General features: G+C 41.6%; 2 protein-coding genes across 3 annotated transcripts in view; both read left to right on the top strand.

The window, feature by feature from the left end:
- Mpp4 (MAGUK p55 scaffold protein 4) overlaps positions 1–3,216 on the top strand; it is a 36,157-nt gene extending 32,941 nt beyond the window's left edge. Inside the window, exons 19-21 of the mRNA XM_051190175.1 lie at positions 76–184; positions 1,605–1,739; positions 2,650–3,216. Coding sequence (XP_051046132.1) covers positions 76–184; positions 1,605–1,739; positions 2,650–2,841 — 436 coding nt within the window. The 3' untranslated portion in view covers positions 2,842–3,216. The remainder of the gene's footprint in view (positions 1–75; positions 185–1,604; positions 1,740–2,649) is intronic.
- A 630-nt stretch (positions 3,217–3,846) lies between these two features.
- Tmem237 (transmembrane protein 237) lies at positions 3,847–23,952 on the top strand. Of its 2 annotated transcripts, none has more exons than XM_051190277.1 (13): positions 3,847–3,903; positions 5,824–5,855; positions 6,435–6,445; positions 7,845–7,901; positions 9,667–9,804; positions 13,931–14,048; positions 14,778–14,935; positions 16,764–16,887; positions 17,130–17,321; positions 18,303–18,376; positions 20,160–20,250; positions 21,319–21,440; positions 23,365–23,952. In XM_051190277.1, exons 1-13 carry the CDS (start codon positions 3,862–3,864, stop codon positions 23,424–23,426), a joined length of 1,221 nt encoding a protein of 406 aa, XP_051046234.1. In that variant the 5' UTR covers positions 3,847–3,861; the 3' UTR covers positions 23,427–23,952. The 2 variants fall into 2 exon arrangements, with proteins under 2 accessions (XP_051046234.1, XP_051046235.1); XM_051190278.1 differs by lacking the exon at positions 3,847–3,903 and adding an exon at positions 4,423–4,510.
- Positions 23,953–25,626: the final 1,674 nt, after the last annotated feature.

Genomic DNA, 25,626 nt, shown 5'->3' with positions numbered 1-25,626 from the left:
TAAGGAACACAATTCATATTACTACCACTAATATTTTACTTGTGGAGAATTGTTTCCTTTGTCTTACTCTTACAGGATGCTGGAGTATGGTGAGTACAAAGGCCACCTGTATGGAACTAGTGTGAATGCTGTGCATGCCGTCCTTGATGAAGGGAAGATCTGTGTCATGGATTTGGAGCCTCAGGTGGGTCTGGGGTAGAATATTTCCCATCACCCTAAAGTCACAAATGCATGTAATGTAATCTATGTTGTTCATATGCCCCAGGCTGTAATTGAGACATTTTATTCAGCTAGTGTAAGGAGTAAGGTTTTTCCTGCCGGCCTGGACTCATCGTAGCGCCAGCCCCAATTAACAAATAGAGACTTTGTATTTGATATAAATGCTGTTGGCCAGTTACTAGTTTCTTATCGGCTAGCTCTGTCTTAATTATTAACCCATTTTTAATAACCTAAGTATTTCCACGTGGTCTCATCTTACCAGAGAGCGGGCTGGTGTTCTGCTCCTCCTCCCTCCCCCCCCCCAGCTCTCCATGTTGACTCCTCCTTACTACTTCCTCTTTCCTAGTCCTGCCTATCTTGCTTTCCTATTGGCCAACAGTGCTTATTCATTAACCAGTATGAGAAACATATTTACAGAATGACATCTCCCATCAAGCTAGACTTTTAAGAGGAAGACCACCTCTCCCATCTCAGGGCCAGGTTATTCCTTAAAATATAAATTGGCAAAATTCTGCTTTTAGTTGGAGAGGAAGTCTTACTTCACCCAGAACCAGAGCTTGAGTGAATAGCCATTAAAAAAAAAAAAAGTCCCACTCTTTCCTGCTCTGACACTGACCACAGACTTGTCAAGGAAATTTGTGGAGGAAGAGATTGTTTTACACAAAAGGTAATGCCCGATGTAAGCACAAACGTGCTACATACCTGATCCACATGTGAAAAGAGCAAAGGTATGCTCGATATTTGTGTAGGCCCAGTTTTCCTGCTCCTTGAATTTTCTTTATTCATTTAAGAATGGACTTTGTATGATAAAGAAAATAAGGGGAAAGCAATTTGTTTTTCCTGAATCAGAGTTGGGGGCATGAAGATGAAAGTGGTGTCCAATGTGAGGTACCAGCTAGAGGAAAGGGAAGTGTAGGCAAATGGACCTTTCCTGAATTTTTCTGTTGTTGTCATATGAGGTCATACATGGGGCCTACTCTCAGTAAACAGCATTTTGTCATATATAAGATGTATTTCAATAACTCAATAGCTAGTCCTAGCTAGAAAGGGGAAGGGCTAGGATTCTAACTTTGATTCTAGAGCCATATTTATTATTATATTGTTTTGATTTTATAATTGAGAACTTGGGGACACATGGAAATATGCTCAGATTGGCTATAGGAAGCTAGGACTTCTATTCAGTTTTTAAAAAGTGGATGATGTGTATTTGAACGTGCTCATGTAGAAGCCAGAGAACAATTTTCAAGGGTCAGTTCTATCTTGTTCGGTGGGTTCCAGGGATCAGAAAGGGCTCAGCAGGCTTGTATGGCAGGCACTTCTGCTGGCTAAGCTATCTTGCTGGCTCTCGTCTGTCTTTTAACTGTGCCCTTATTTTTTCTGGGTAGGATATTCAATTGACTCGAACCCATGAACTGAAGCCTTATGTCATATTTATCAAACCACCTAACATGAGTTACATGAAGCAGTCTCGGAAAAATGCTAAGATTATTACTGACTACTTTGTGGACATGAAATTCAAGGTAAATTAAGTGTAAATCCTGGTGTTACTTTCAGTTATGGCCAGGTGGAAAGATGGGGAACTGAACTGGGCTGGGGACTTTTCATTGTTTCTGTCTTTATTTGACCCTGTCCTCAGGAGCACTTTCAGAAATTAAAAAGAATAAAAAAATCACTTATTTCCACAGACTCCCTTAAAAGTTTTAATGAGTAATGTCTTTATAAGTCATCCTTTTTTAGCCAGATGGTGGTGACATAATGCCTTTAATCCTACCAGAACTTGGGAGCAGAAGCAGACTAATTCCTGAGTGAGTGTGTGTGTGTGTGTGTGTGTGTGTGTGTGTGTGTGTGTGTGTAGACAGGGTTTCTTTGTATACCCCTGGCTTTTCTGGAACTAGCTCTGTAGAGCAGGCTGCCTCAAACTCAGAGTTCCACTTGCCTCTGCCTCCCACGTTCTTGGAATGATGGTGTGCACTACCTGGATGTATTGACTATATTTATAATGCTGTGAAATATTTTTAGTTGAAAATTGAAATAAAAATATGAGTGCTTCACAGATCTTCATGTCCTCCTTGCACAGGGGGAAATTGCTAATCTCCATATTGTTCCAATTTAGGATGTCCTGTAAAAGCAAACCTAAAGTATCTTTATATTATCCTTTATCTCTCAGTATTCTTCTCTTCATATTTTTTCAATTGCTATGAAACTTTGATTCTCCTGTTTGACTTTTTGACAGTCTGTGGTTATGAAAGACTATTTTCTAAGTCTTGAGGGCTTTTAAAATTGTGTTTTTGTTGGTCTCAAGCTCAAAGATCTGCCTGTCTGTGCCTCCCAAGTGCTATAAAGGTGTGTGCCCCCCCCCCAAGCCTCGTTGACAACCTGGTATCTTATTGCCCAAGCTGAGCTATTCACATTTTTCAATCTCTCCTGAAGGATGAAGACCTACAAGAGATGGAGGAATTAGGCCAAAAAATGGAGAGTCAATTTGGCCAGTTTTTTGATCATGTGATTGTGAATGACAACTTGCAGGATGCATGTGCCCAGCTGTTCTCTGTCATACAGAAGGCTCAGGAAGAACTTCAGTGGGTACCACAAGCATGGATTTCTCCTGACACTGAGTCTTAACAAGTCTCCTAAGATTGTGTCCTAAAGATCCAGAATAGCAGCTGCAATTGAAAACTGCAGTATTTAACCCATTAGAACTGCAACTGTGAAGTGCTGTAGCTTATAAATAGCACTGTATAATTTAAATGGAGCTACTCATTTGGCTCAGTCAAGTTTTCCTGTCGTTTCCCCATATGAGCTAATGGTAGGAATGTGAATAATGCTAAGTCTCTAAATGTGGCTAGATTCATGTGAGAATTACAGATTTCATATGGTGTAAGATTTAGTTTTTAAAAGTCTCTTCTATATAAATCAGAAAATAGTTAATGGCTGAAAATGTATTTTACTTTGTAAAATATTTTGCCTTCTGTTTTATTTTTACAAAAGTGCCTAGTTGACCAATTCAGAAAGAAGGGTTAGCACACATATCTAGAAACGAAACCTATGACACTGTGTCCAAATTAGTAAAAGTCAAAGTACTAATCCTGGAAGCCTCTGTATAAACAAACTCAAAATGAGGAATCTTGGTCTCAATAGGTCCACCACTTGCAGCGGCGTATCCCCAGCACCCGTAAATGTTCATTTTCATATCCACACACCCCTCCATTCTACAATGTTAATTATAAAAGGATTCAAAAAGCTTGTTCTTAAAGTGAGCATAGTATCTAAAACAAATGCGGGGATTTGGACACAGGTTGTGGTTGTGAAAAATCTTTTTTTTTTTTTTTTTTTTTTTTTTTTTTTTTTTGAGAACCCGTGTTTACAGCTGTCCCCATTGAAAAAGAAATTATCAGAATTATTACTCTCTAGGTCGGCAGGGAATCTGGGAATTTGGGTCTGGCCAGGGAAAGCCTTTCCCGAACACCAGCTCTAGGGATCTGCCATCTAACAGCGCCCTGCAGGCTGGAACCGGGCCTGGAGGCGGCGGCCTCTCCGGGCTGCGCAAGCCGCCACCTCTCGCGGGTCCCCGGGGGCCCAGCGTCGCCGGGAGCTGGCCTCGGGCTCGGCGGTTGCTCCTAGGCATCCCTGCGGGAAAACATCATGAGGGCCGACTCTGGGCCTCCGCTGGAGGAAGGCCATGCGGTGAGAGATGAGGGGCGTAGGACCCGGAGTGTGGAGATTTGGGGGTGCCCTAACCAGCAGCGACCAACGCCGAGCCGGGAACCGGGGAACAGGGGTGCGACGCGGCCGGATCTGGGCGCTACCTCTGGGCGGGCCCCAAACAGGCCGTGAGTCCCGTGGAACTTCTCCGCGCTGTGGTCCGCGTTGCCATGACGACGCCTCCCGGCGGCTCACGGCTGCCAGCGAAGCCCAGGAAAGGGGCGGGTTCCGGTGGGGAGTTTGAATCCGGATCTGGTCACGTCGTGCCCATCCCCACGCAAACCATGACGACCTCGCGGGAAACCGTGAGCCCCCCTCCCCTCCCTGGACCGTCGGCCGATGTCGAGGCTTCCCCTTCAAGCTTAGTTTGAAGGGGTCGGAGCGGGGCTCGGACCCAGGAGCCCCAAAACCTCCCGCGGGAGGGGTGGGGGCGCTCCCGCCCAGCGGCCAGAGGGGCGCAGCCCGATGACGCTCTGCGCTTGCGCCTGGGTGGACGGGGCGGGGCGGGGCGGGCGGGCTCAGCGCACTGTGCTCCGCCAGGGACCCTGGAGATGCGATGGGAAAGAAGCAGGTGGTTAGCGAGCCTCAGGTACTATTGAGCTGCTGGACTTTGGTCTTCTGTTGAGCCGTTCTGGTTCTGAGGGGCGTAGGGTTGTGGCTTCTAGATGGGCGAGATGGAACCTTTTTTTGCGGGACTTTTGAAATGTGGATCATCAAGGGACTGGGTCCCGCTTGATAGCGTCTCGAGAATAGTAGCGCTTTCGTGGGACCATCATTCTTTCCCAGTAGTCATTTTGACTGTTGGATAGCATCGGGGCATCCTTCAGCGTCCTAATCTTGTAGCATTTTCATAAATCTGTTTGGATGAATGCAACAAGATTATCTAAAATTTAAGCCTTTCGAATCAGTGCTCTCTGTAAGCAAGCATGACATACTTGAGATATACAATTGGCTTCTAGGCACTTCCGTTAGTATTCAATTTCATTAAAGATTTATTTGTTTTGTGAGTGCTTTGCCCGCCTCTATCTATATTTGTATGCCTGGTGCTCAAAGAAGCCAGAAGAGGCTGTCTGTTTTCCTGGAACTAATGCTGCCTGAACCTGAAAACGTGGTTGTTCTTACTCAGGTAGAGCTGTGTAAATTATACCCCACCCCCATACTTTCTGTTCTACAATATTTTTTATATTTCTTTTTAAGATGACTTTTTAAAAAGCATGCCACTTTATGGCATAAAACCTTAGTTAGATTCCTATTTAATAAAACAAAACACATATTCCTTCCCTTGGTCTGCAAGGCCCTAATTAATCCAGCTTCCGTATTGCTGTCCATGGTAACTATGTTCCTCTTTACCTGGAGCGCTCTGAGCTCAGGCTTTCGTGAAAGCCTTAGCATCACACACACACACACACACACACACACACACGGTATGTTCTACTTCTGCATGTGTATGTAACATTATCTTCCAGTACACACACACACACACACACACACACACACACACACACACACACGGTATGTTCTACTTCTGTATGTGTATGTAACATTATCTTCCAGTACTCAGCTACTAACAGGAGTTCTGTAAGGGGTGGTGAGTCCTGTTTTGACCTTGTTCTCAATGCTCACAATGGGCCAAACTGGTTGGTTGAAATGTAAGAAGAAAAGAACTTTACGTGGGATGTAGAAACGGCAGAACATATCTAAACTCAGTAGTCCAGCTTACATCATCACCTCCCAAGTTTCACTGATAAACAGTTCTCAAAATTTTTGAAGAGAACTACTGATCCATTTTATTTGTCCCATTTTTTTTTTTTAAATGAGTGGCTTTGTGGTACTTGAGATAAATGAAGGCAAGATGCACGGGCTTTTACTTATGAGTGTTTTGCCTTTCTCTTACTCCTATAGCGCCCTCCACGAGCCCTTCCACCAGTGCCAAGGTAATAATAATTTAGTCATTTCATTATTGAACTTTACAAGTATAAAAATAAGTAGAAAAAATGAATAGTATGGTTAAAAAACTACAATGCTTTTGGGGAAAAAAAAAAAACTTTCCTGGAACTTTTAGGAAAAGTCTTCCTAAAATTTAGAGGCAAAAATTAAATTTGAGTCATGAGAATAATTGTTATAATAATAGAAAAGCCTTAACTCAGCATGGCAGAAAAATCCTTCTGTTCCAAATGTTCTAATGTCTTGTTTACCAGAATTCTCCCGATGCCCTTGTGTTTGTGGGGATAGTTCCATCAGAGCATAAGCTGATTAGAATCAAAACGGAGAGTTCTTAATCTGTTTAGTTCCGTTAAGTAGGAAATATGTATTTGTGCTTTCAAAAGATTTTTTTTGCAGTGCTGTTAAACAATATACTACTTACAAATAAAAAGCTAGTTTGTAAACCAGCTGATGGTATGTGGAAGCAGGTTTTATTGTAATGATGTAAGTCAAGTTTCAGTCAGATAATAATTAAGTTTTGTTTTTCTTTTTTTGTCCTGCTGATTACATTTGGTTGGGGTCATGTGAAGTGCTATTCAAGGTGAGTTGGTTTACTATTCATGTTGGTGTTTTAAAGTAAGCATGAAGATGAGTATAGTGACACATACCTAGTCCTGGTTCTGGGAAGGCCAAGGCAGGGAAACTGAGTTTGAGGCTTAAATGGACTACATAGTGAGATCCTGTCTCAGGGGGGTTAAAAAGTGGAATCTTGGGATAATGGCATACACCTATAGTGCCAGGCATTTAGTGGAATCTGGGGACAAAGGCATACACCTATAGAACCTTAACAGATTGAGAGGGAACAGCTGCTTGAGCTCATGAGTTGAAGGCCAGCCTGGGTAGTGGTCAAACCTTGCCTCAAAATAATGATAATGATGATAATAACTAACTGAATCTGAAAATATAGTCTGTAAAATTACAGTACCCATTTACTATCACAATCTCCTGTGACTGCAATTTTAAAATTACGTGTGATATACAGTACTAGATTGCCCTCTGCAGCCTCCAGAGTATATCCCTTGACCTGCTTATAGCACTATATTAAACTGTGCTTTCCCTTTACTCTTTTAGTTTGGGTAGACAAAGATATGCTACAACCCCCAAACTTTTATTCACTTAATATTTTGTAAGACTGTTAGAGATAATACAAAGTTGGACCAGCAGGACAGATTAGTAAGTGAAGGCACCTGCTACCAAGCCTGATAACCCGAGTTTGATCCCCAGAACCACATGATGGAAGGAGAGAAGTGACTCCTGAAGGTTGTCTTCTGACCTCTACACACAAGCTACACACACACACACACACACACACTTCAGTGTGTATACATACAATAAATGTTAATGTTTTCTTTGAATAAAAAGCCCTACAGGTTCATTGCAAAGTCGCTGGGCAGCAGTCCAAAGCAATTGCCTTGGTTAATGATGCAGAGAGATATAGGTTACTTTTGTCATGTGGTTCTGTTGTCCTAATATGAAGCTTCTTCCTCTGACACGCAGCTGGCCTTCTCAGTGTTTTGGCTCACAAATGAAATGTGTCACTCCCATCCAAGTACTGACCAGGCTTCAATCTGCTTAGCCTCTGAGGTCAACATGATCAGACAGCTTTGGTGCTGCAGACAGACACACATCACTTCTATTCTGCCTCCTGGCCAGAACCAGTCTTGACCATACTTCAGTGCAAAGGTCTGGAGACTGTATGTGGCCAGGAGGACATTTCTTGAGCCCACTTTCTAAGTCACAGTTGTAAACATCACTGAGCAACACTATACTATTGGCACCGTGCTGTGGGTGGTGCCAAGTGGCCTTGTCAGTTTCTTACATTTCTTCCCCTCATATGTAAATGTTGGTTGGCTCCAGAGAAGGGAGGGAAAAGTCTTCCTTACCAGAAGTTCTGTTCTAGCTGATTCTCTGCCATCCTTGTTGTCCTTTCTGTTTTATAGATGACATTCCACTTAGTCATCCTAAGAAAAAGAAACCCAGAGCGAAAAGCACACTAGGTAAGATTTGTGTGTTGTGGGAGATCCCACGCTTTCCCAGGACCTTAAGCACTGTCAGCATCACAAATTACAGAGTCAAGGTTCCCGGGTACCAAATCACTAAGATGTTGAGGACGGGGAGGCAAGGCCATGGGCAGCCTGGAGAGTAACTAGGTGTGTTCATAGAATAAAGTATTGTGCCACCCATGTTTAATGTTTACAGTATTGTTGTGTGCATCAAGTCTTTGGTCCCAAGATAATGTAAGTATTATTTATTTATTTGGGTTTTTCTAGACAGGGTTTCTCTATGTAGCTTTGGAGCCTGTCCTGGCACTCACTCTGTAGCCCAGGCTGGCCATGAACTCACAAAGATCCACCTGCCTCTGCCTCCTGAGTGCTGGGATTAAAGACATGTGCGCCACCACCGCCTGGCTGATAATGTAAGTATTTTTAAGCTCTACTTGGTTCTAGACCTTTGAACTCAATAATGGATTTAGAGATCTGGGATTCTTAACTCTTCTAGTCTATCTTAGAGCAAGACCATGAAGGCAGGGGCACATGATCTGTGTCTTCAAGCTTTAATAACAGCAGGACAATGAACCTCTTTTGTAGTAGTTGCCTAACTGGTAATCCTGGGTAGTCTATTAGTAACTGAGACTCAACACATTGAGAATTCATCACCTTCAGTGGTCAATTTTTGGTTTTCATTGTTTCCCTAGTGGGCTTGAACCCTGAAAGTCACCTTTAGTTATCTCTTCACCTCATTCTTGACTTATCCCCTTTCACAAGGTTAAAAACTGTGTAGTGATGTTTTTTCTTGTCTTGGCTCTTTATAGAGCATTCCAGGTGTCCCTGAGCCGTGACTTTGTCGCATTATATTATTTAATCTTTAACTTAACATCAGTTAATTTACTTTGAGATTTCTTTCCAAACAGTATTGCAGTTCTATGTACAGTAGTGGTTAGTGGGGCAAAGGTCTCTCAAAGTGTAGATTGCTAGCAGTGGAAGGATGTGCACTGTTGATACAATGGCTTCTGCTAACTTGTCTTCAAGAAAGTTTCTGTTATTTTCTGCCACCATAAAGCATGGTAGTATCACCTTCTCTAAATTGCTAACAAAACTGGACAATGCCAGTCTTTAATATTCATGAATTCAGTGATTGAAAAGCAGCTTATTGTCCATTTGTGTTTCTCAGCCATTTTTCCCAGTGCTGGCAGAACCCAGGCCCCTGCATGTTGATCTTCCACTCACTTACATCTCGAGCCACAGTTGGCTTCCTCTAAATGCCAACGAGGCTAAGGAATAGCAGTAGCGAGAGAAGGTAGTCAAGAATAATTCAAATTTCTCAGATTATGTTGAAATTCTATTAAAAGGTTCCATTAGGGGAAAAGTTGGAACTTCTAAATGACCTGATACTTCCAGTTAATAGTTCCTGATGACATCATCACATGCTAACTAACTAGTGAAGGAAGGAGCTGTAGAGCCAGTAGAGTTCTTAGGGCAGGGACAAGAGCCTACCATGTCGGTTTTAATTTGTTTGTACTTTTCTGAATGCTTTGAATGTACTGAAGCAATTACTCCTCCTCTTCATTCTGTGGGTCTTCTTTTTGGCCTCCCCCTTCTCAGTTTTCCTAATTTCACATTTATTTTTTTTTTCAACACAAAGCCCAAAGTTAGAGAGGGGAGGCATGAAGTCATCAAGGCACTCTGTAGGTATCCCTGTCCCATCTCTCTATCACAGTGGTCTCTGCTCAAGCTGACTCGTTTTTCTCCTATCTTCCTGCAGCTACTGCTTCTTCAGAAGGTCTTGCTGAGCCCATTGTTAGTAGGTGGTCTGAGAGCAGTGAGCCTCCAGCTGCAGAACTCAAGGAGTGTCCAGAGGCTCCTATTCAGAAGAGACAGAAGAAGATAAGGCCACCTCCTGGTATGTGAGGAAACCAAGGTTAGACTGTGACAGAAGTTGTGGTTTTGAACCTTGTTCCCATAGGTGGGTTCTTGCTTTCTTCCTGAAAATACCCACCACTTCAGCTCTAATGACTTCAGGCTTTCTTTCAGGTCTCTAGATATGTATGTATGTATGTATATACATATATGTATAATTCATTATATATGTACATATGTATATACATATATTTATACATACTATATCTATCTATCTATCTATCTATCTGAGGGATGAAGTAAGAAAAATTCAGGCCTAAAGCAGAAAGCTCAGATATCAGAGCATACAAGAATTTAGTGAGTGAAGTGGACATTTAAGATTAGTAGGATGAATTCTGTATTAGCGATAAGCTACACAGAGAAACCCTATCTCAAAAAAACAACCAACCAAACCAATAATGTAATTAATCAACAGTATAGTATGCTTTCTCACCGTGACTGATATCCCACAAATAACAACAGTACACTGAGTCTTATTAATTATGAAAGCTTTGTCATTAGCTTAAGCTTGTCCCACTAGCTCTTATTACTTAAATTAACCCATAATTTTATTAATCTATATTCTACCACATGGCTTTAACCTTTCTCCCCTTATGTGTTCAACTCGTCCCACCTCTTGATGGCATCTCCCCTTCCTCTCTGCCAGGAAGTACCACCTATTGCTCCTGCCTACCTGGCCATTCAGCTTTTTATTACACCAGTCACAGCAACACATCTTCACATACAAATATTTTACAACACAACACTCATCATTTATTGAATATCTGTGCTCTCAGTGTAAACAAAAAAACTGTGTGTGTGTGTGTGTGTGTGTGTGTGTGTGTGTGTGTGTGTGTGCACGTGTGCGTGCACTCACATGTGTTGGCAATGCTATTTGCTTTTAAATTAGAAAATCTAGTGTTGAGCTGAGCATAGTACATACCTGTATTCCCAGCACATACAAGACTGAGTGAGGCAAGAGGATTGCAAGATTTAGGCCAGCAAGATTTAGGAACAATGAGTTCCAGGCTAACTTAAGCTACAAAGCAAGATGTTGTTTCAAGAAAGAACACCATACAAAAATCAAATCAAATCTAGCGTTAATGGGAACAGGTACAGTGATACAGCAATAGAAGCATAAATTGCCTCAGACTGTCCAGATATCTAAGAGTAGAAGAAGCTGTAATAATTGATACAATCAAAGATATAGCTCTACAGTAAAAATGGGTAGCCACCAAAACACTGTGGTATTGGTTAAATAACCACAAATTTGTCTACATAAGTGTAAAGCAAGTGCAAGATAAAAGGATTATTCAAGTGAACTAGTGTCCTTGGAAACCATCTACAAAGTTTTGTTGAGTCAACAAGAGAGGTTATAAAACAGTGCGTATTGAGAGTGGGGGCCCTGTGGTTCCTGTAACAAGTTATCATAAACTGGGAGAATTCAAACAACCAACATTTATTTCTTCATCATTCTAAAGGATAGAGGTTCAAAATCAGGGCATCCATGGGGCTGTGCTACTTCCAGAGGCTCCAGGGATGGCGCCTTCCTTGCCCCTTGGAGCGTCTGGTGTTGTGGGATAGTCTTTTTGCACACTGAGAAGATGTGTCTTTGCTAAGGTCAGTACTGATGGGTTTAATGAAGAGCTGGACAGCCAACAGCTAGGCAGGAGAGGACAGGTGGGATTTCCGGAGAGAGAGAGAGGAAGAAGAGGGGCAGACTCCAGTGAGACACAGAAGAAGTTGGACATACAGTACCAAGGAGGTAACTGAGCCACATGGCAGAATGTAGATTAACACAGATAAATTAATTTGAGTTAAAAGAGCTAGTGGGACAAGCCCGAGCTGAAGGCCAAGCTTTCATAATTAGTAATAATTATGTAATTAGTAATGTTATTTTTGAGCTGGCAAACTCAAAGAAAAGTCCACCTACATTCCAGCGATTGTTAACAATCTTCAGCATCCCTTGGCTGTCTAAGCCCTGTCCCATCTGACATTATTTCATTTCCTGTCTCTTCACGTAAGATAGCAGTCCTTGGATTTAGGGTCCATCCTCACGCACCATGACCTCATTTTGACTTGTTTCTATGTGCGAATACTCTGTTTACAAATGAAGTTATGTTAGCAGATTCTGAGAGTTATGGCTTGCATGTGTGTTTCCGGAGCATAATTCAATCCAGAACACAGATCTGAGCACACACAGTGAGAGAACAGCGGAAAAGTTGAGCAGTGCTAACTGTGATTTAAAAAAAGAAAACAAACAAACATGGTTTTCTTTTTCTCCATTGAAGAATGCATATTATTTTTATAGTACTTAGACAAGGACAGCGGACTGACTTTATTAACATAAAAAAGTGAAGAAGTAAATATGGGGATTGCCTTGCACTGTTGACACAAGTTAGCCCTTGAGAATTTAATAAGGGTTTTCCCTGACTAATCAGTTGGTGTGCTCCCGGAGAACAGCAGGCACTGATTATATAGGCAGAGTCCAGGCGCAGAGTGGCAGGGACCAAAAGCGAGAAGGCTACAGTGCAGTTTGGGTAATCATTGAAGTGCTCACCACAAGCCTGGGCCACCGAAAGAGGAAAACCCAGGGAGGTCTCAGCTGAGCCTGACCTCCCTGCAGGTCTTAGGGCCTAAATTTTCTCATGGGTTTTCTGAATGTATCTTTCATTTAATTATTTTTTAATCCTAAATTTTGACCAAACTTAACTTAATCACCAGCATTAATGTAGTTTGATGAAAACGGGTCAGTGTGGGCTATGTAGTGAGACCCTGTCTCAAAAAGGCAACACAAAATAAAAGAAACACCTAATAAGTAAAGAAAGAAAGGAAAAAAGGAAGAAAGAAAGAAAGAAAAAAAGAAAGAAAGAAAGAAAGACAAGCCACCAAGAAAAATCAGACCAAAGGAAGTTTGGGTCACAGGGAACTTGTTACTGCCATTCTAAAATGCACTCAGCCTTCAGGTCCAGTGTTTTAGTATTTTTTTCTTTTCTTCTCAGGCAGGGTCTTATGTAAGCTAGGCTCATCTCAATGTGTAGCTGAGAATGGACCCGAACTTCTGCTCCTCCTTCCTCACCACCTCCCAGCTGCTGGGATTATAGTCACCACACTTGGGTTTCTACAATGCTGGGGACTGACCCGAGGGCCTTGTACATGCTAAGCGAGCATGCTACCAGATGAACTGCACTCCACTGCACTAACTTTTTTAGGACTTTAAAGCTCTGGTTCTTTTTTTTGTTTTACCCAGAATGGCCATTACATGCTGTTTGGCCTGCATTGTCTTTCTGGCTTACACTATAATTTGGAATTTTGGTAAGTGTAAGTTTGTGTGATTAGCTGTCAGTAAAACCCTGGGTGTTCGGTCCCTAATGAGCTTCCCTGCAGAAACCACATCTCTCATGTTGTCATAACTTGTTGCTGGATTAACAGGCACCCTATTTGACTCCACTGATGGAGGACTGTGGTACACTGAGCCTGTTTCACCAGAGTCTGGTCTGTTTGCTTTTTTCCTTTTGTTGATTTTGCTTTTGTTCTTTGCTGTAATGATCTGTAACTGTGAGTGTAATAACTTCTGAGTCCCGTGAGTGCTGCCTGCAAGTTGCCAAATCTTGGGTTATTCCAAACCTGGGGATTAGTGTTTTGTTTCAGACAGGGTTTCACTATGTAACCCTGGCCAGCCTAGAGTTTTCTATGTAGTCCAGGCTGGTCTCAAATTCACAGAGACTGGCCTGTCTCTGCCTTCTGAGTGCTAGGATTAAAAGCATGCATCACCACACCCAGACAGATTTTTCATTTAGAAAATGATACACTTCTAAACTATAATTTCAAGTTTTAATGTCAACCAATATGGAAAAAAAAAAAAAATCAAGAAATCTAACCCTAGCTGAGCGTGTTGGGACATGCCTTTAACAGCAGCTCCCTGAGTTTAAGAGTCACCTGATCTACACAGCAAGTTCCGGGGAAGCTGGGGCTATACAGTGAGACGCCATCTCCAACACCAGCACTGCCTGTAGCAGAAAAGAATTGGTCCAGCTAAAAGTCTTAAAGTTCTCCAGTCTCACAAAAGTCAAGAGACCTTGTGTTGTTTTAGTTTTGCCTTGTAACCCTGTGACACATCTCGTTTTCAGAGTTGCAGACTTCCTTCACTGAAAAGCCGCCCAGTCCATCTTTCCTACACAATGAAAACGGCATGGATGTGGAGCCACCTGCAGAGGCAGTTATCCCAAAACCACGAAGGAAGGCAAAGTAATGGTTTGCTCATCCTTCTAGCCATCCCTAGGAGGTAGTGCTGCTGGTTAATTCAGATCCCAAATAGTAGCTCCTCACTGAGTCTCGGAAAACACTATAGTTGTATGTATTGGGATAAGTGGTAGAAATACAAGTTAAATCAATATGTGAGAAATTTGAAAAGAATAGAACACTGAAAAAAATGAATGGTGTGTGGAAATAGCTAAGGAGTCATCTCTGAAAAAGGCATAAAACAAAAATATTTTCATATATAAGTTGCAAAAGGTGAGATAAGGATTAACCATTAAAGATGAGCTACTGTGATTTGTTTCTTCATGTTAATGGAATGTGAACTATTTTGTGATAAGCATAACTATTGTGTTTTAATATAGGAAGGTAAGTCTTATATAAAATACAAGATCATACTTTAAAAAATACTCTGGAAGATATATAATGTTGATGTTTGTACTTAAAAATGACTCTACAAACAGTAATCAGTTACATTTAGAATTTTGTGATTTTAAGTCAGGAGCAATCTAGTCTAGTCAGTGATTATTTTGAGAAAACTGGGGTCCACAGAAATGTGGGCAGTCTGAGGCGTGTACTAGTTCATAACAGAGCTGAGTAAACTGCATAATTTTACACTTCAAGTTCAGGACTCTTGCCATCATGTCCTTGGGTAATTTCTTATGTGGATCTTTTAAAAATTTAGGAATGATTTTTTTCAGAGCTTTTTTCTGATTTCAGGAAAACCCAGCCAGCAGAGCTACAGTATGCTAATGAGCTAGGAGTAGAAGATGAAGACATAATTACAGATGGGCATCGTACCCTAGAACAGCACTCTAGGTTCACAGCACCCACCGGAATTAGCCAGCCTGTCGGCAAAGTATTTGTGGAAAAAAGCCGTAAGTAATTCCTTGTTTTGGAATGCAATTGCTCTAAATGTTGTAGAAGGATATCTTTTACCTGGTAGTTATAGTTCCAGGGACCCAGGGCTGGAGAGGCTAGGCTCACAACCAAAAATATAGTTCTGATGACCTGAATGAAGGAAACAATAAAAAAAATATGAACAAAAATTGACACACAAAACTGTTGTTACACTATTTTTTCTAGATGGATTTTATTTTTTATTGAAAAATAGATTTTTTCCCCTCCATACAGTATATTACAATTACAGCTTCCCCCCCCCCCAAGTCAGGTGTCACCCTTAGTTGTGAGACTGGAGCTCTAATTGGGCAGGAGCCCGTCAGACTAGCCTAGCTAGCCAGCAAGCCCTAGCAATTGTCTTGGCCCTGCTTCTGAATGCTGGGACTCTAAGCATGGCCTCCATGCCTAGCAGTTTCAGGTAGGCTCTCGGGATCAAAGGCAGATCTTTGCATTTGCAGGCAAGCATTTTACCAACTGGGCTATCCCCTCATCCCCTCCTTTTTTCTACCAGTGTTACCCAGAACTTTTATTCTGGTTTCCTTTAATATGAAACCTCCCTATTTGAGTAACTGGTTATAAAAGGCACAGGTGGTTCTGTTGGCTATCCAGTACATTTTTTTTGAGAAAATGAATTATTCTTTTATCCTTCAAAATATCTGAGCAATGGGTTTTGTGAGATGGAACTCTGCCTGCTCCCTGAGATCAGTTCCGGATTGTTGTATCTAAAGAAGAACTGTCCTAACCAGTGCAAGTGTGAAGTCCCACTCCCAAATCTCGGGAGAATTTTATGAAATATGCTGATGCAGAAGGCTGTGCACATACTCCAACATCATCTTTTCCCAAGAATTTAAAAAAAAATTTTCAAATAATAGCTTGCCTTAATTTTTAAAAATTATTTATTTTTAGAAACCTATTTTTTTCTTATTTAAGTGTATGAGTGTTTTGCCTATGTGAACCTCATGTGTGTCTTATGCCTACAGTATCTCTGACCTATTTGGAACTGGAGCTGTGGCTTATTGTGAGACACCATGTGAGCACTGAGAACTGAACCCAGGTCCTTTGGAAGAACAGTAACAACTTTTAACAACTGAGCCATCCCTCTAGTCCCCAGCATTTTAATTTTAATATTCCTAAAGTCTCTAAATTATTTCTATAGACTGTCATGCTAATAGCTTTTAATTCTGAGTTGAAAGTTTATTGTTATATTTCACTAAATACCACTGACACCTAAAATTGTTATTTTAACAACAGCTTTGGGTTGAGAAGAAAGCTTATTATCATTGCATTTTTTGTTAAAGATGAAGAAATTGTATGTCTAAGCCTCCAAAAGTGAAAGAAAAGAAAAAAAAAGAAAAAACTTACAATCAAGGAGAATTTCTAGATTAAAAAGGAAAACAGCAAAAACCCAATCTTAGTTTCACTCCCTCCTTTTAATTTTTTAAGTGTGAGTGCTTGTGTGGTGTACATGAATGACATGCATGTGAGATCAGAGGACAGCTTTGTGGTGTCAGGTCTATCCTACCTTTATGTGAGTCAAGGGGCCAAGCTCAGGTCATCAGGCTTGATTCGAGGCAGCATGTCTGCCTCAATGGCCATCCTGCAGGTTCCTTGTAACTGCCAAGCCATCCCTCCAGCCCTCGGTTGTTCTTGGGACAGATTCTCATGTAGCCCAGGGATCTGGAACTCCTGGACCTGCTGCCAGTAGTGACAGGCATGTACTGTTATGCTGGGCGGAGGCCCTTTCATCCAGAATGGGTTCTTTCTTGCTAGTCACTGGTAATTGTGTATTTGTGCCTTGCACTCCAGGGAGATTTCATGCAGCAGACCGTTCGGAGTTGATAAAGACCACAGAAAACATAGATGTGTCGATGGACTTGAAGCCGGCCTGGACCACCCGGGATGTGGCCCTTTCGGTGCACAGAGCTTTCAGGTGCCCACTTGTTGTTGATGTTCATTAAGCATGTGTTAATTGAATTTCAGCATTCAAAACAAAAGAAAAAAAGTCTTGGCTGTTCCACACTTTTAGTAAAATAGACAATTACAATGGTATATAGATTTATTCCACTTGTTCTTTTCATAATATGTTGAATTTTATTTCATGTGAAGAGGTTTTTAAAATGCCTTAGCTTTTTATTTTAGTGATTATATATAATTAAACCCTTTTCTGTGCAGGATGATTGGTCTCTTTTCTCATGGCTTCTTGGCTGGCTGTGCCGTGTGGAACATTGTTGTGATCTATGTTCTCGCGGGAGATGAGCTGTCTGACCTCTCCAACCTTCTGCAGCAGTACAAGCCCTTGGCATACCCATTCCAGAGCCTCCTCTACCTGCTTTTGGCTCTAAGTACAGTTTCAGCTTTTGACAGGTAAAGCTGTTGTGGCCATGGGTCTCTCTTACTTTTCTTCAGGAAGAAATGGTGAGCCAATGTGTCACTAACAATGAGTTTTTAAAATACAATGATAAGGGGCTGGAGAGATGGCTCAGCCATTAAAAGCTAGGCTCACAACCAAAAATATAAACTAGAATGATAGGGTATTAATATAATCACTTTAAGCCAGTCTTTGGATTAGCATGGCTAGCCTGGTAGCTTCACCATATCTGTGGAGATCCTGTTTCCAAATTATGTCACCTTCATAAGTACTAGAGCTAGACATTCAACACTTATTTGGGGGGGACACAGGTCAACCCATTTTTTAAAAACGTCTCCAGCAGGGCTGGAGAGATGGCTCAGTGGGCAAAGATGCCTGCCTGCTGTCCTGCATTTGTCCTCTCCCTCCATATGCGTACCGTGTGTGTGTGTGTGTGTGTGTGTGTGTGTGTGTGTGTACATACACATATACTTATACATACATACATACATACATACATACATACATGTGTATATGTAAAACCCAGCACCACCTGCCACAGGGATGGTATCAGCCACAGTGAGCTGGGCCCTCCCACATCAATGCTCAATCAAGGAATTGCCCCCATAGACTTGTCTATAGGCCGGTCCTGTGAAGGCATTTTCTCAGTTGAGGTTCCCTCTTTCCAGATGACTCTAGCTTATGTAGGTTGACAAAAACTAACTAGCACTGTAGTTGGGCAGTCTACCAGAAGAGGAGGGAGCTAATGATTTTTGCAGGTTTGGACTAATTTATTTCTTCATGTCTTAATACTAAATGGTCTTCTTGTTAGATATTTGATGAGGCCTTTGTAAATAAGGTGGATACTCTTCCCTGTTTAAGTTTAAACTAACTATGTAGAGACAATGGACCTGGTGCCAGTAGACTAGAGAGGGAAAACTAGTGAAGGAAGAGGTCACAGCGGCACAGTGGCAAAAAGCTTTCATGTTTCATTCCAGGACTGACTTTGCTAAAACCTCAGTAGCCATCCGGAACTTCTTGGCCCTGGAACCAACAGCTTTAGCCTCTTTCCGTAAGTAAAACTTTACTTGATAGCTCTTATAATTGAGGAGTTTTATTGTCGTTTTGAATCAAGAAAAATATTTTATAGAAGCTTAATACTATTTCTTTGTATAAGTCATTGTTTATAAGTCAGTGAAATTGTAATGTGCAACTAGGAAGATTGAGTCAGGGTAGGAATAGAAAACAGAAGAGAGAGACAGAGAGAGAGAGAGAACATAAAAGAGGGAGCCATTATTGGTTTGAAGAGAAAACTGAACCTAAACAAAGTCTAGAGAACTACAAGACTGACTCCAGCAATTTGAGCAACCGTGGAAAGGCTACCATAAATGCCCTTCCCTGATAGTGAGATCAACAACTAACTTATCCACCATCATAGAGCCCTCATCTAGTACCTGTTGGAAACAGAAGCAAACACCCATAACTAAACACCGAGTCAAACTAGAATCCAGATGCAGAGAGAGAGGGCAAGACCAGGTTACAGAAACATATAGAGACAGCTGACCTGAACAAGGAGGAGCTAATGGGCCCCCAGACTGATAGCTGGGAATCCAGCATGGGACTGACTCAGACCCCCTGAACATGGGTCTCAGCTAGAAGGACTGAGCAGTCTAAGGGACCTCAGACAGTGGAGCCAGGATGTATTCCTGGTGCACAAAAGGACCTTGTGGACACATCCCCCATGGAGGGATACTCCCTTAACCTAGAGACAGGAGAGAAGTCCTAGTCCCTACTTCAAATACCTTGACAGATTTAGATGACCCCACCTGGATGGCATAGCCCTACATGTGGAATGGGGGTGGGGGATGTGAGGGGAGGGTGGTCAGGGTACATGTGAGGGGGCAGAGAGAGGGTAAGAGGGAGGGAGGGAGAGGGAACTGGGATCGACATGTAAAATAAAATAAAAAATAAAAAAAAACATGGTAGGAGTAACTTTGATAGAAGTATTCGTTTCCTTTTTTATTTTTCAAACAATCTCATTTTACATACCATATGCAGGCTCTCTTTACAGAGCTCAGGCTGGGCTTGGACTTCCAGTAAGGTTGAGGATAGCCTTGACCTCCCCATCCTCTGTGCTCTTCCTTGAGTGCTGGGATTTGCGAGCATACACTGCCATGCCTAGCTTAAAGTGTTTTCAGTTGAGGATCATCTAAATGACTTTCAGAAGTTGCATTGATAGTGAGGTCCTGGGGTTAATGCCCATGCCAAAAATAACAAGTAAAATTGCATGTGTTGGCCTTCATTACTTATTTGGCGTCTGTATTTTCCACGTAGCATTAGGCAGACACAACTAGCATGGCCTTTTAGTAATAAGTGCCATTTATGTATTTCTAGCAATCTACAATACATTTTGTTCTAGGTAACAAGAGTTGTATTAAAGCTAGTTTGAGGTGCTTGAGCAAGTCATCTAAATTCTTAGAAGATTTAGGTTTCTAGGTTCCTTCTTGCCAGTTTTAATGGTAAAGTAGTGTGCATCTGTTATACTCTGTCATATCAATGCCAAGTAATAAAAGGCTGCCTATTATAGTCAAGTGAGTTTCTTTTGTACAGTCATCTACCAATTGTGGATTATTTTGAACCTTAAAGAACCTATAAATCCAGTGTTTAAGAAGATAAAATTTAAAGCTGGGTGGTGGTGCCATATGCCTTTAATCCCAGCACTTGGGAGGCAGAGGCAGGCAGATCTCTGTGAGTCCTAGGCCAGACTGCTCTACAGAGCGAGTTCCAGGATAGGTTATAAAGCAATACAGAGAACCCCTGTCTTTTAATAATTTGACCTTTTTTTTTCTTTCCAGTGTACTTTGCTGCTCTAATACTATCTCTGAGTCAACAGATGACAAGTGACAAGATCCACCTTCACACGCCTTCTGTTAATGGGAGCCTCCTGTAAGAATTCATAGGGATATTAGCAGTTGTTATGGTAATAGCAAACATGGGGGCGGGGTTTGCTAATGATACTTCTCCACATTTTCACACATGGATCACAACCAGGCCACATTTCTGTTTATAATGAACCATGAGAAGGAAATACCACCTGTTCTTTTGGTTAATGGATAAAGACCTTTTTATGGACTTACTTTTGTTTTTTGTTTACATGTAGTTCCAAGTAGCCCAGGCTAGCTTCAAACTCCTTATTTAACTGAGGCTGGCTTTGAACTCCTGATGGTACTGCCTGTACCTTCTAAATGCTGTGATTACAGGGAGAGCCACCACTTACAACTGGATATTTATTTATTTATTTATCGAGACAGGGTTTGTCTGTAGTCCTAGCTGTCCCAGAACTAGCTCTGTAGATCAGGCTGGCCTCAAACTCACAGAATGCTGGGGTTAAATGTATGCATGCACCACCACCACCTGATTTATGCCGAGATTTATCAATGAACTGTCTTCTCTTCAAAAATATGTTTTAACTCTTCAAGTCATCATACAGTGGATTGGAGGTGCTCTGTGCCTTTCCCCTAAGCGGAGCCCTAAGACCACGGAGCAGTGGTGGAGAGGGTATCTGGAATAGGAGAGGCCAGAAACTGAGCGAGTAGTGCCAGGAAGAGAATATAGGGGAACTGGCGTTTACAGACAAGTAGCTGGCTGCTGGGATGACGGAATGGCTGAAATTCCAGTCTGTTTTGAGAGAGTGGATAGGGGTAGGCTAGGAGATAAAGAGAAGATGGTCAATTGAAGAATATTGCCATGATGTTGTAAGGGAAATTGTTGGGACTGAGGGTGGGCAGGCAATACTCACTTTTCCTTTATACTAATCTACAGAGATCTGTTTAGAGTTCAAGCTGCAGATATGTGCTACGGCTCCTTCTGTCCTTTATTTTGGGAGACTCACACTTCATTTCATACTTGGTATTTCTCTAGAAGAGGTCCACTTTTTAAAAGTTTATAAAATAGTTACATTTGGACATGTAAGCAAAAAAGAAGGCATTACTAATGAGCATTTCTGTTCTCCAGGGCAGCAGAAATTGAGGAACGGTTTCTCAGGCCGTGGATCATCGTGAATCTGGTGGTGGCCCTTCTGGTTGGATTATCCTGGCTCTTTTTGTCTTACAGGCCATCTGTGGATCTTAGTGAAGGTATTAAAGTAAAAAGATATATGCATTCTGAAATTTCTCTCCAATAACACTTTAGTGACAAACACATTTAAAATAAAGTATTAGAAGGACAATGAAAATGGGAAGGTCTCAGAATGGCAGAAGAAACAGGGAGGAGGGCCTAGAGAGTTGGAGACTGGAAACAGTGAACGAAGGTCCTTAGCCTTCTGCACGTCTGGACGGCGTGCCTTCTTGGAATGTTTGGGCGTTGCTGGCGCTCTGCTTTCATTATGCTCATCCGTCTTCACTTGACGGTGTCATGCTTTGTCAGTGCAGCCCCTGGCACACAGAAGGTGAGTCTTGTTTCTGTTTTGCCTTCACTGCGCAGTGCCTAGGGAAGTCGCCAATCTCTAGACACAAGGCTCTTTTCAGAGCAGGCAAGGGAAAGTTCCCATTAACAGAGGGCTAGCTCATCTGCAGGAGCTCTAGGAACACTTGGTATGTCATGCACACTATACTTCCTTGACAGGGCTTCCCCGTTTTCATCCGTTCACACATGAGCTCGGTAGTCACGCCATTTCCACCCCCTCCTCCTTCTAACTCCTCCCATGTCGCTCCTTCCAAATCCATGACCATTTCCTCTAATAATTATTTTTGTTACATTTATAGATGTAAATGTGTACATAGTTATATAAATATACAGCCTGTTAAGCCCAGTTAATGTTGCCCGTATGTAGATGTGAACCAGATTATACCAAACCAGAATGTAATTTCCTTGTGTATTTCATTTATGAATGTACATTTTTGTATAGTAATTCCATGTTGTTCCACTAAATATCCTGTTGCTTTATTCAGTTTGCTGTCTTGGGCTTTGGGCCTGGGTAGCTGTCCAGTCGGCAAAGTGTGTGTTGTGCAAACACAAGGAGCTGAATTTAGACTTCCCTTACCTGTGTAACAGCCAGGCACAGTGTTGTGCACTTGCAATCCCAGCACGGAAAGGGAAGAGGCAAGTGAATTCCTGAGCTTATGGCCAGCCAGCCTAGCCAAACTGATGAGCTCCAGTGAGAGACCTGCCTCAAAAAACAATGTGGAGAGCAATATAGGAAGACAGTTGGCATCAGCCTCCAGCTTCTACATGTACACACACTCATATGAGCATGTATACACTACACACATTCATACACAAAACATTGCACTTTACACATTTTGTTGTTTTTTTTTCATGAGTTGTGTTTTTTGATCATTCAAAGATTTTTTTTAATCTAATGGTTTATGTCAGAGAACTTTTATTTTCTGTATCCACAAGCTTTATTTTTTTTTCTATATTTCTTGACATTTCAATATGTGAAACAATGGTTTAATTCTGAAAATGTCAACTGAAAGCACTCTAGTGTTGCTGGGACTGATCCTATATCTGCCTGGTCTGTCCAGGTTTGTCCTGGTTTGTCTCATTTGCAGTATGTATGATGCATAGCAAGAACTTCAGAAACCTGCTGTCTTTTAAGGATGGTAAATTTAAAAAGTGAAAACAAAATGAGAGTAATACCTAGCTTATTGGGTCTTTTAGAGACGCAATGGAATAGTACATTCAAGGTATCTTCGTAGACACTCAGTCTTAATTCTGAACCCTTCTACTTTTCCCTTGCATTTCAAATTACCTTTAATGATGCTAGGCTTCCTAGGTGACATGATTTTTCTTGGTAAGATGTATTGTGTTGTCTTTATTATGGGTATTTTATTTTTAAGAGGTTTATAATGAATTTAAATCTTGAACTTTTAAAACTATAAAACACATACACTTGCTACCAGTTTATCATTTAGATTAAAAAAAGAACTCCCTAAATAATTTATACTTGTGACTGAGGACTTTGTATTACTATTCCTAAATCAGTATTTATTAAGCTGCAAAACTCTTTTTTGAGATGGGAAAATGTTTAAAGTGTGGTATGTTCACTTTCTTCTCCAGAGTTAATGTTCTTCTCTGATGTGGAAGAGTACCCTGATAAAGGAAACCAAGCATCATCATAGTGCCAACCCCTTCCCTGCAGTAAAGCCCTGCATTTCCCCACTCTCAGTTTTAAGTATATTTTTATAAGATGTGTGTATGTGTATTTACAATCGAGCTTTTGTTATACAATGCTGAAATGCTTCTGAAGATTATGAAAGATGTTTAAATTGTATCTGGTCTTCATACCCCCCATTAATTTCTATAGTATTGTCACCTTAGTGACACAGGAGATAATGGGCTAAAAAAGCAGGTGAAAGTGTTTGCTTCCTGTTCTCTCAAATTTGCTGTATTCATAATCATAATAAAAAGCACCAATTTAGAAAAGCCATAACTTCAGTGTTATACAGTATACATCACGTTTCCATGTAAATTTAGAGAATAGGGTAGAAGGGGAAATGCCTTCATTTTGTATTTTTGATGTCTCCTTATTGAACGCACTACAGTATAAAATTTGTTTTCTGAATCTGGCCCAGTGTTTGTGTATCATGTAATAATTATGTTGTAATTTGAATTGAAAGATGTTTCACGTCATGGCTAATAAAACAGACAGATATCTTTTTGCTTGAAAAGTTTGGTAAGTTTTATTTTTCCCTTTTAAAATCTGCCGGCTGTTGTCTTATCTGGCTGCGCATAGGCTGTCTGGGGGGCTTCGGGAATGCAGCTGTAACAGTGAGGAGCGGTGGTGTGTGCCTGCAGTCCAGCACCTGGGCAGTGGAGGCGGAGAATCAGGAGCCCGGTGCTTCCCTCCGCTACTTAGCTAGCTTGAGTCCAGCCTGCACTACATGAGAGCCCATTTCAGAAACCACAAACTCAAACATAGCAAAAGAGAGGCTGAGCCATGAACCAGCTCAGGCCTGTGATTTTGGGCCAACCTCTGTAGAGTCTCCGTCTGGCCCCCACCTTATTACAGTTGATGGATGTCAAACTTAGGGTCCCATGATGGTAGGCAGGTGCTCTACCATTGGGCCATATCCTTAACCCTTGTGTTTCTGTTTGTTTGATGAGAAAGAGCCTGGCTGACCTCAATCTCTGGATCCTCCTTCCCCAGCCTCTGAATGCTGAGGTTGCAGGGTCCTGGTTCTTCTTGTAAATCACAAAAAGCGTAAATGGAAGTTCACAATCCTCATTCTCACAGTCTGTCAGATATATTTAGGTTTCTGGGAAATTCTGCTGTTGGGGTGGGTTCTGCATGGAAAAAGCTGTCTTCACACATTTCAAATGCTTCTTTCTTCAGCTCGTGTCTGAGTCCCTAAAGCATATGTCAATGAGATGACCTGCTGGAATAGAAAGTGACTAAAGGCTGTTTGTTGGACATATCCCTGGAGCTATCAGGCCTCCCTGATTAACACACAACTGAATGTTGTATAGCAGATGATTGACAGACTGATTATTGAGGTGGTTGTCCCTGAGGATTGGTCTATAAGGCCAGAGTTGCTGAACAGGTATTCGCTCGTGTGATAGAATTGTGACTCCATGGGCAAGTTCTGCCCATCCGGTCAGTTTTAGTTGTCACTGTGACTGGCAATGATTCTCACATTGACAGCAGCTGGGAGTGTGGAGTCTGTTTTGCTGCAACTTCAGGGAAGGTGAGCTGAGATTTATCACATCTGAACTATGTCATCGAGGAGAAATAGGGAAAGCTTCTATCAATGTAGGGGGTGTAGTAGGCCGAGTAACGGCCACTGATGGCCATGCATGGTCTAATTCCTGGAGTCAATGAGGCAAAAATTAAACATTAAACCTAGGCCTATATTTCACAACATTGTGTTTTAAAACCTCCAAAAGATACTACTGTGAAGACTAAGGCTGTAGATGAGACCATCAGACCTGTCAAATCTGAACCTTTGAGGATGAAGCCTGGGTTTATGGGAGAAGGGAACAGGAAAAATGAACACACGGTAAACATACCATCTGCCTTCTAGAGGTTCTTAGTCTACTTAGAGAAAAGCATGGAAGAATCTGTAGTATCTAATAACCAGTCCATTTTCAAACTTTCCTAGTTGTCTCTCAGATGAAATCATATCTCATTTGGTGCTTATCTCTCAATGTAAAATTGTGTGTTTAGATTTTTAAATTTAAATTCTTTAGCATCTACTTGCTCTTTGTATATGTGTGAGGGTGTGCACAGCAGGGTCAGAAGAAAACCTGTGCCACATTCTGACATTCATGTCTTGATCAAACCTCAGACCTGGACAGGTGAAGTTCTTGTAGGACACATAG

This window comes from Phodopus roborovskii, unplaced genomic scaffold, assembly GCF_943737965.1.
Source record: "Phodopus roborovskii unplaced genomic scaffold, PHOROB, whole genome shotgun sequence".
Taxonomy (NCBI): domain Eukaryota; kingdom Metazoa; phylum Chordata; class Mammalia; order Rodentia; family Cricetidae; genus Phodopus; species Phodopus roborovskii.
Note: the sequence above shows the minus strand (reverse complement) of the source record. Positions and strands in the feature narration are given on the sequence as shown.

Coding starts and splice junctions, on each gene's coding strand:
- Tmem237 (XM_051190277.1), top strand. CDS start 3,862: ATGAGGGCCGACTCTGGGCCTCCGCTGGAGGAAGGCCATGCG. Junction 14,049..14,777: donor AAACCACGAAGGAAGGCAAA/GTAATGGTTTGC, acceptor TTCTGATTTCAG/GAAAACCCAGCCAGCAGAGC. Junction 16,888..17,129: donor TCGGTGCACAGAGCTTTCAG/GTGCCCACTTGT, acceptor TTTTCTGTGCAG/GATGATTGGTCTCTTTTCTC.